Source organism: Dipodomys ordii, unplaced genomic scaffold (assembly GCF_000151885.1).
Source record: "Dipodomys ordii isolate 6190 unplaced genomic scaffold, Dord_2.0 Scaffold170, whole genome shotgun sequence".
NCBI classification, from domain to species: domain Eukaryota; kingdom Metazoa; phylum Chordata; class Mammalia; order Rodentia; family Heteromyidae; genus Dipodomys; species Dipodomys ordii.
The window spans coordinates 2011144-2021071 of record NW_012267386.1 but is presented as its reverse complement, the minus strand read 5'-3'; the positions used below and the strand labels follow the sequence as shown (position 1 = coordinate 2021071).

At 41.3% G+C, this 9928-nt stretch overlaps 1 protein-coding gene across 1 annotated transcript in view; it reads right to left on the bottom strand.

Annotated features, from left to right (window-relative positions):
- The window catches only part of Syt10 (synaptotagmin X), an 82170-nt gene that overhangs the window by 38356 nt on the left and 33886 nt on the right, over positions 1-9928 (bottom strand). Inside the window, exon 3 of the mRNA XM_013033476.1 lies at positions 4025-4633. Coding sequence (XP_012888930.1) covers positions 4025-4633 — 609 coding nt within the window. The remainder of the gene's footprint in view (positions 1-4024; positions 4634-9928) is intronic.

The window sequence follows — 9928 nt, the reverse complement described above, 5'->3', positions numbered from 1 at the left end:
CAGAAGTGGTGCTGTGGCTCAAGTGGTAGAGCGCTAGCCTTGAGCTGAAGAGCTGAGGGACAGTGCCCAGGCCCAGAGTTCAGGCCCCACGACCAGACCAACAAAACAAAACAAAAAAAATGTGATTTTAACAAAAACCAGAATTGGAGGTGTGGCTCCAGTACTAGAACATCAGCCTTGAATGAAAAGCTAAAGAAGAGCATGGAATCTAGAGTTCAAACTCTGTGATACAACACACACACACACACACACACACACACACACACACATATACACACACGAAATTGGTATGGAATTTTAGCTAGGTTTCAGTGGCTCATGCCTGTAACCCTAGTTACTCAAGAGGCTGAGATCTGAGCATCAAGGTTCCATATACTCCAAGCAGACAAAATGGAAATTCTATCTCTAATCAACCAGCAAAAAGCCAAGAGTGGAGTTTTAACTTTGAGCAAAAAGCTAAGCCAAGGAGTGAGTTGCTAAGTGCAAGTTCCAGGAGGTACCAAAATTCTAAAACAAACAACATGCCAAAGAGTAATGTCACTAAACCTCCAATGTTAAAAATTAAAATTATTTTTAGACCTCACTTGTAGATTACTTATCTCTGAACTTGAAGGTACCAATAAAACATGCTTCAAAATGTTTATATAGAAATGTGTTTTTAGCTCTAATACTTAGAGCATGCCAACAACTGGTGGACACTTGGTGAATGCTTGTTAACAAATAAAAGAAGTAATATACAAATAAAGCGTCCAAGGAAATAACCTCACAACTAATTTCAGTGTAAATTTAGAGAATAATAGAAGTGTTGTATTTTTGTGTGTAAGTGCTGGTCTTGGGGCTTGAACTCAGTCCTGGGGCTTGAACTCAGTCCTGGGAGCTGTCTCTGAGCTTTTGTGCTCAAGGTTAGCACTCTACCACTTGAGCCATAGCTCCATTTCAGCTTTTTTCTGGTTAATTGGAGATAAGCATTTCAGACCTTTTTTCTCTGGCTGGGTTTGAACCAAGATCCTCAGAGCTCCTGTATTTTTTTAACATAATAAATCATTATCTCTCATATTTTCCTTATAGAAATAAAGCAACAAAGGAAACAAAAACGAGCCCAAAAGCAAAAGAACTCCAATGTTCCTTTGAAACATGATCCAGTTTCAAATTTCCTATTTTGTTCCCTATTAAAATCCTAGTAGATGACGAGTGGATCCAAAAATTGTGGTACTATATGTAATGGAATATTATGCAGCCATTAGAAAGGACAAAACAATGGCATTTGCAGGGAAATGGATTGAACTAGAGCAAATCATTTTGAGTGAGGTAAGCCAAGAGCAAAGAGACAAATGGCACATGGTCTCCCTGATATGTTGATGCTAAAGCCAAAATGCAAGGACAGATGACAAAGTAAGCAGGACTTGAGAAACAAAGGACTGCCACTCATTTTGTCATATCTTTGCTAAATGACTCCATGTTATTGACCACATATATGGTGTGTGTGTGTGTGTGTGTGTGTGTATATATATATATATATATATATATATGCCAGCAATGGAGGGAAGCTAGGAGGAGGACACAGAATCAGTGGGAAATGGAAGCTAGGAGGAGGACACAGAATCAGTGGGAAATGGGAAAACATAAAACAGAGAGGCCCATCAGCTGCACTGGACATAGATGAAAATGAACTAAGCAACCCAAAGACTGTGATGGGAAGGGAGGAATGAGAGGGAAGGAAGGAACAGCCTACACTAAGCAAAAGGAAAGAAATGTAATCACCACCTGATGTGGAAGAAATAATTGTATTGTCAAAGATCATAGAAGTCATAGACCGTGATAATGACAATTTGCCTTGTGAAGGTTAAAATGTGTTTGTGACTTTAAGTATCACTATTCCACAATACTGTGAAATATGTGAAATTTATGTAATCACCTAATCTCAATTTAAAAAAAAGAAGAAGAAAAGAAAAGTGAGAGAGGGGTGGGTTAGGAGCGATGGGTGACAATGTTATCAGATACTTTGTATTCATATAATGTTTTGTAGACTGGGAACTTAAAAGTAAAAGTAAAATAAAACCATAGTAGAGACATGAAATAAAAACTCAATCGTAGCTTGCATTAGCCATCTCTTAGCTATTCAAGAAGCTGACATCTGAGGATGGAGGTCCAAAGTCAGAAAAGTCTGTGAGACCTTATCTCTAATTAACCACTAAAAAGCCAGAAGTAGAGGTGTGGCTCATGTGGTAGAGAGCCATCCTTGAGTGGAAAAGCAAAGGGCAAGCAAAGGGCCTCAAATTCAAGCCCTAGTCTCCAGTACTGATGCTTGCACATGCGTGCACACACACACACACACACACACACACACACACACACGTGCGAACAATAGAAATTGTCTGCAGATACAATGTAGTACTAAATTTGCAGTATAGATCTTTGTTATTTTATATACACAATTCATAATACTGACTACAACTAGTAAAATATTAAGAAGAAATTTTAGGATTTTGAAGCTCAAAATTTGCTTTATCTTCTTTTAAAATAATCCTTTATGTGTTTTCAACTTCAGTATTTTGAGCTTGTAATTGTGTGTATGTGTGTTTGTGTGTGTGTGTATGCCAGGACTGGATCTTAAACTCAGGATTTCTCCCTCTCACTTGTTTTTTTTCACTCAAAGTTGAAACTCTACAACTTGAGCCACACATCCACTTACAGCTTTTGCTGGTTTATTAGTGATAAGTCTCTTGAATTTATCTGTTTAGGCCGGCTTTAAACTGCTACCTTCAGATCTCAATTTCCTGAGTAGCTGGGATTATAAATGTAATGGCTGAGCCTATACATTTTAACAATACTTTTTTTAAAAAACAAAAAATATATGAAGATATCAAATAGTATAAAGCTAAATGTTCCTATTTTAAAATTAATAAATCAATACACTTTAGAAATCTAATGTAAGAGACCAATTTTCTAACTCTACTTCTATAATTCTCTGCTAGACAATCTTAAATAAGAGACAAATTTGAAAAAATAAAACACAATTTTGATAACTAAAATAGCTTAAACATCTAGCTATAAGAAAATGGTTAAGTAAATTGGTCACAAATTTAACTATCATGCATTAAAGCAAATACAGCAAAAAAGGAAGTGTGAAAATGTTAAACCTATTATGATTTTCATTATTGTAATGCATGCATAACAAAGAAATTGGACAGCAACATAACAAAATGTTTTATACAGTCTGTAGCACTGTTGGATATTTAAATCTGATCCTGTATGCTTTGTACTATTTTCCTAATTTTCACTCCTTTTGTTGATACTATGTTACAATCAGGAAGCACATTTCCTAATGAAATAGTTCTAATGTGAACGAGCCCTGATGGATGGATTGCTCAGCCTTTGGTTCACTGTTAATTACGCATGCCTCACAAACACCTTCTGAAGGAAGAGGCTGCTTTAGATCAAACCGAATGATATCAAAGCACATTTTAGGTCTGATCTGTGCAACTAAATTACCTTAACTCCTGAAGACCGATATTAACTGTAGGGAAATTGGGTTGCTGAGAAGAGCGTACATATAAATACCTTATAAAAGAAAACGGTATTATTGGTAAGATCCGCCTTGTCACGGACGCGACGGCGAATATCACCCATCGTGGGGGGGTCAGCCCCCCAAATCATTATGCAATCCCATCTTACCTTTACCAGTGGCCTGCGTCTGTAATCCTTGCCACTTGCGTGAGGCTCAGATCAAGAGGATCCGCAGTGGGAACCAGCCCAGGCAGGCAAGTTCAGGAGATTGTGCTCTCCAGTGAACCAGCCAAAAGCTGGAAGTGAAGCTGTGACTCCAGCGGTAGAGGCACTGGCTTGGATCCAGCACCCAGGCCCTGAGTTCAAGCCCCAAGCCCAGCATGCACACATACAAAAATGAATGACGACAAATAAACAGCAGACGTGAGCGTGGCCGGTGGCCGGGGATCTGGGCGCTAGAGCTGGGAACGCACGCGTTCTACCCCAGCCCCAGGCCGTCCGGGCCGGCCAGGCCCACTCACTCACCGCGGTGGCGCAGCGGATGTCCTTCCACACCGAGGCCTCCCGGGACAGGTCGGACACCTCGAAGAGGTTGTCGAGGATCACCTCCCCGATCATGTCGTGCCTGGAGAACCTGTCGAAGTCGTAGACGCTGAAGTGCAGCTTGCGCGCGCCCAGCTGCGCGTAGGCCACGGGGAAGTGGAAGGCCTCGTCGAAGAGCGGGTTGAGCGTCTTCCTGTGCACGCGCGTCTGGAACTTCTTCTTCCTGTCGGGGAGCAGGTACATCTTCACGTAGGGGTCGGAGGAGCCCGTCAGGTCCTTGGCGGGCAGGTCCAGCGCCTGAATCATCCTCACCACCAGGAGCTCGTTCTCGTAGTCGTAGCGCAGGGAGAAGTGCAGCTTGCCGCACGCCGGGGCGTCGTTGGCGCGCTGGCCCTCCGAGTCCACCGACCTCTGCTTGTACAGCTCGGGCTTGATCCTGCCGATGCTCGTGCTGGTCTCCCCGCGCGGCGGCGGCGGCGGCGGCGGCGGTGGCGGCAGGGGCCCCGCGGGCTCCGCGCCCGGCCCGAAGTCCACGCTGGACACCTGCATCTGCCGCGGCAGGTGCCTCCGGAACGAGTTGTGCCTGCACACACGGACACGGACACGGACGCGCGAGCGCGCGCCAGCCATCAGTGCCGTGCGGGGAAAGAAACCGCACCCCGCGCCTCAGCCGCCCTCCCAGCCCCTGCGAGGACCTAGAGGTGGCGAGGCGGATGCCTGTGGCACCACAGACAGACGGACAGACAGACAGACAGACAGACACACACACACACACACACACACACACACACACACACAGAGTTTCCCTGGAAAAATTAGGGAAACTGTATTCATCCCCTCCCCCCTCCACCCGCCTAGAAAATTCTAGAAATAACTGAAATGCAGAGATGTCCTTTTTCTTAAAAAAAATATTCTTTGATGCCAGTCCTGGGACTTGAACTCAGGCCCAGGCAACTGTCGCTAAGCTTTTTGTTTTTTGGCTCAAGGCTGCCACTCTACCACTCGGGCTACCGCTCTACTTTTGGGGTGATTGATTGGAGATAGGACTCCCGTGGACTTTGCTGCCTGGGCCTACCTTCGAACTGTGATCCTCAGATCTCAGCCTCAGGCGTGAACTACTGGTGCCTAGCAGAGATGTATGTTTTTTTTTTTTTAATTGGTTCTGGAGCTTGAACTCGAGGTCTGGGTGCTATCAAGTTGTTTTTTTGTTTGTTTTTGCTCTAGTCTAGTGCGGTGACATGTACATTTTTATAAGCTTTTGGAATTTTGCCATCTTTACCATGGGTATCTAAATAAGATGGTTATTCAGAGTCACAACAAAAAACAACATTCAATGTTGCATAAAAACAATAGATGTTGCTATGTATCTGTGCCTATCCAGACTTCAGAGTCTTTCAGGTAGTCTTTACATCTGGATATCTGAATTTCATGGTATAGGGATACAGTCAGGGCCTCACATTCTTGCTCTTGCCATCTTGGCTCAAGTGAAGTACTTGACCATTTGAGCCAGAGCTACACTTTCAGTTTTTTGGTGACTAATTGGAGCTAAGAGTCTCACAGACTTCTGACTGGCCTGAGCTGGCTTCTTCCATCCTCAGATCTCAGCCTCCTGAGTAGCTAAGATGACAGGTGTGAGCCACCAATGCCAAACTGGGATACAGTTTTGAAAACAAAACAAAACAAAAGTCCGAGCACGTTATGTGTTAATTATTCCTACAGTTAATTATTTAGTGAAGACAATTAAATGAATATTTACTTCCAAAGAGCTATATAGCTTTGACAGCCTACATGAGTATTTTTCCTTCTCCCCCCCCCCTACCTTTTATATCATGCAATAGGTGTCTCTTAGGACAAAACAGAATGTAGAAGTTTAGAATATGGTGCCAAAATGACCCAGCTTCAAAAAAATCCCTCGTAAATTACTCCTGGTCATTATTGCCATTTATATCTAATCAGCACTTCCATAATCTTAAATACTTAAACTTAACATGTTCTGAATTCTTTGTTTACACTTCCTCCTTGCCTTATTTCTAGCATCAACGCTGCTGGAAGACATGTTTCTCCCAAACTGAGTTGCAGATCTTTTGTTCTTAGTGCTCCTAAGTCTGCCCGTCAGATGAATCATCTGTTTGGGGGTCTGTAATTATTGTCTTGAATCTGAATCTCCAGATACATTCCAGCTACACAAGCTTTTAATGCCGGATCTCTGCAACTCCAGTACACATTCCTCCACCCATGTCCTGATTCCACCCCAAACTCAGCACAAACTTGTCATTTTCTCCATTTACTGCTCAAACCAGCTCTTCCTCCTATAGTCTCTGACAATAGCACTGACATTGTGTGCGTGTGTGTGTGTGTGTGTATGTGTGCGTGCACATGCGCACACGCATATTAGTATGTGGCTTGAATTCAAGGCCTGAAATCTAATCCATAGCTTTTTCTGCTCAAGCCAGGAACTCTACCACTTGAGCCTTACCTCTATTTGTGGCTTTTTGCTGGTTCACTGGCCATAAGAGCCTGATGGATGGGTACTCTTCTGACCTGGCTGGCTTTGAATCTTGGTCCTCGGACCTCAGATTCCTGAGTAGCTAGACTACAGCACCTTGCAGATTTTTCTAATAAAAGCTAACATCATGGGTATTCCAAGCACAGATGTATAATTTCTTTATTGTCTAGAACCTTGTGTGATCCTAAGAAAAGCTTACTATCCCAGAAAGACACGAGGTACAGAGAAGTGTCTTATTCAGCACGGGAAGAGCTACATTTAAATTAGATAGGGAGTATGGATCTGTGCCACACTGTATACCATACTATGTAGTCATATCTATGATTCTACTGTTGGGTTTTTGTTGTTTGTTTTGTTTTGCTTTGTGGTCTGTCCTGGAGCTTGAATTCAGGGCCTAGGTGCTGTCTCTGAGCTCTTCAGCTCAAGGCAAGCGCTCTACCATTGGAGCCACAGCACCATTTCTGGTTTGGTGGTTCATTGGAGATAAGAGTGTCATGGACTTTCCTGCCTGGGCTGGCTTTGAACTGCGATCCTCAGATCTCAGCCTCCTGAATAGCTAGGATTATAGGCGTGAGCCACCAGCTCACGGCTCTCCTGTTTAATTAAATTATTTCAAAAATTTGTCATCATCAAGTAGCCATATAAAATATGAAAAGAATTATATACTTTATATAACTCTTCCTTTGTCAACATTACATATAACATACTTATATAATCTGGTAAGATCTGAAGTCTCTGTGGTTTGAAATAGCTTGAGATATATTTTTAGACATGTTTTTTTCCCACCGCTTTGACTAGTTACCAACAATTGAAAGAGAACAAAGATGTTTAATTTGTTAAGATTATGAGTATATATTATGTAAAAAATCATTCAAGTTTATTATTATATGACATTTAATAAGAAAGGACATTTATTTTGTAAAGAGTAGTTAAGTAATACTTTTATACAATACATATTTCATATATTTAAAAATGACTAAATTTAATTATAACTGAATAATTATTTTTATGTGAACACATACACTACATTATCTTAGGTGAGGAAATTAGTCATTAAAATATGCTTGATTTAAGATAAATATTTTAGTTTTTAGCATTAAGTATTAGATATGAGTCTTTGTTGTTGTTGTGCCAGTACAAGGGCTTGGACTTGGGGCCTGGTATTGTTTTTACTCACTCAAGGCTGACACTCTACCACTTGAGCCACAGCTCCACTTCTGGCTCCTTGCTGCCTTGTTAATGAATTGGAGATAAGAATCTCATGGATTTTTCTGCCTAGGCTGACTTTGAACCTTGATTCTCAGATCTCAGCCTCTTGAGTAGCAAGGATGACAGGTGTGAGTCACTAGCCGTTTATGTATAGCGCTCTCTCTCTCTTTCTATCTCTCTAGCTAGTTATCAATATCTATCTATCTTTAGTCTGTATCAAATAGATCTTAAAGTAACCTGTTTTCTTAGATCCATTCCACTTGAATTCACTAAAGGTATCATGAAATGAATTTTGACTTTGAACTTAACCAGATATAAAAATCTAGAGCCTAAATTCCATTCAAGGAAAGCTCAGAGGGAACTTAAGAAAATAACAAGAATAAAAAATGAACATTGGCCCGGTACTGGTGGCTCATGCCTGTCATCCTAGCTACTCTAGAGGCTGAGCTCTGAGGACTGCAGTTCAAAGCCAGCCCAGGCAGGAAAGCCTGTAAGATCCTTGGCTCCAATTAGCCACCAGAAAACTGGAAGTGGCCTGTGGCTCAAGTGGTAGAATGTTAGCCTTGAACAAAAGGAGCTCAAAGATAGAGCCCAGGCCCTGAGTTCGAGCCCAATGACTGACTAAATAAGAAAAAAAAAGAATACAGGTTGTGTATATTATTATGAAGCAGTGTAGGGGTCTAGTCTAATTCAGTTTATATGATCAGCATTCCTCTGGTATTATTTGGGATAGTTGGTTGAATAAATACGCTAATCTTATTGTAAAAATCATTTTTGTTTGTGCAACATGACTTTTGAGTATTGTGAACAAAATCACTAAAGAAATTAATTCCTCATCTTATAGGCATATTCTATAATTTCACAGTCATACTCTTCAGTATAATAAAACTTTAATCTTCTTTCCTTCCTTGAAAAATGAGACATTTCTTCTTTAGACCTCTGAATATAATTTGTGCAGCTGTAAACCTCTTGTACTAGAAATCAAAGCTAGAAAGGCTCTTCTAATCAGATAAAACGACATAGTAACATTTTTGTTCTTGTAAGTCAGTGTCTTAATTATAGGGTAAATAATGTGTATTCAAAGTCACAATTGAGCTACTCAGTTAAAAAAGCCTTAATTATTACAATGTTAAACTATTACCATGACAACACAAGATCTGCTTTTTCATCTTGCCTCTCCTCTCTGTCTCTCTCTGTATCTCTGTCTTTGTGTTGCGTTTCTGTTTCTGTCTCTCTGCCTCCATCTTTGTGTGTCTCTGTGTTATGTGTCTGTCTCTGAATCTCTGTGTGTGTTTCTCTGTGTTACTGTGTTGTGTGTCTCCCTGTTTTTCTGTTTCTCTGAGTCTCAATGTGTGTGTGTCTGTCTCTGTGTCTCTCTTCTTTTTCTCAGTCTTTTTGCTTCCCTCCTCCTCTTGGCATTGTGTCTCAAAATGAAAGCAATTAGTGGCTACATTGGCTCATACAAGTATCCAACCAATCAAAGTGCAAGGTGCTAATTCTGTTCATATCCTTCAAACCAAGAGGTGAGCTGCCATTTAGGTCCTGGGGGGGCGGGGGGAGTGGGGTATGGTATTGAATCACACTCAGCTGCCTTATATAGGGAAGGTAGTTTAACTTGTATGACCTTTATTTTCCTCACTTATGCAAAAGATCTTTCTGCTGGGTGCTTGTAGATCATGTCTACTTACTTAGGAAGCTGAGATCTGAGAATCATGGTTCAAAACCAAACCAGGCAGGAAAATCTTTGAGACTCTTTATCTCCAAACACACACATACATAAACACATACACACACACACACACACACACACACACACACACACACACATATGCTGGAAGTGGAGCTGTGGTTCAAGTGGTAGAGCGCCAGCTATGAACAAAAAGTATGTATATATAAAAGTCTCATGGACAGAGCCTATAACCTGAGTTCAAGCCCCAAGATCAACACCAAAACCACAACAACAGCAACAAAACCCAAAAAAACTTCCATAGAGTAATGATCAAATAATGATCAAATGTGTGTGAGCATGTGTGCCTGTATGTATGCATGCATGTGTGCATGCACACACACACACACACACACACACACATATGCACATTGTTACTGGAACCTGAGCTCTATCTCTCACTTAACTTTTTCACTCAAGGCTGGTACTCTACTACT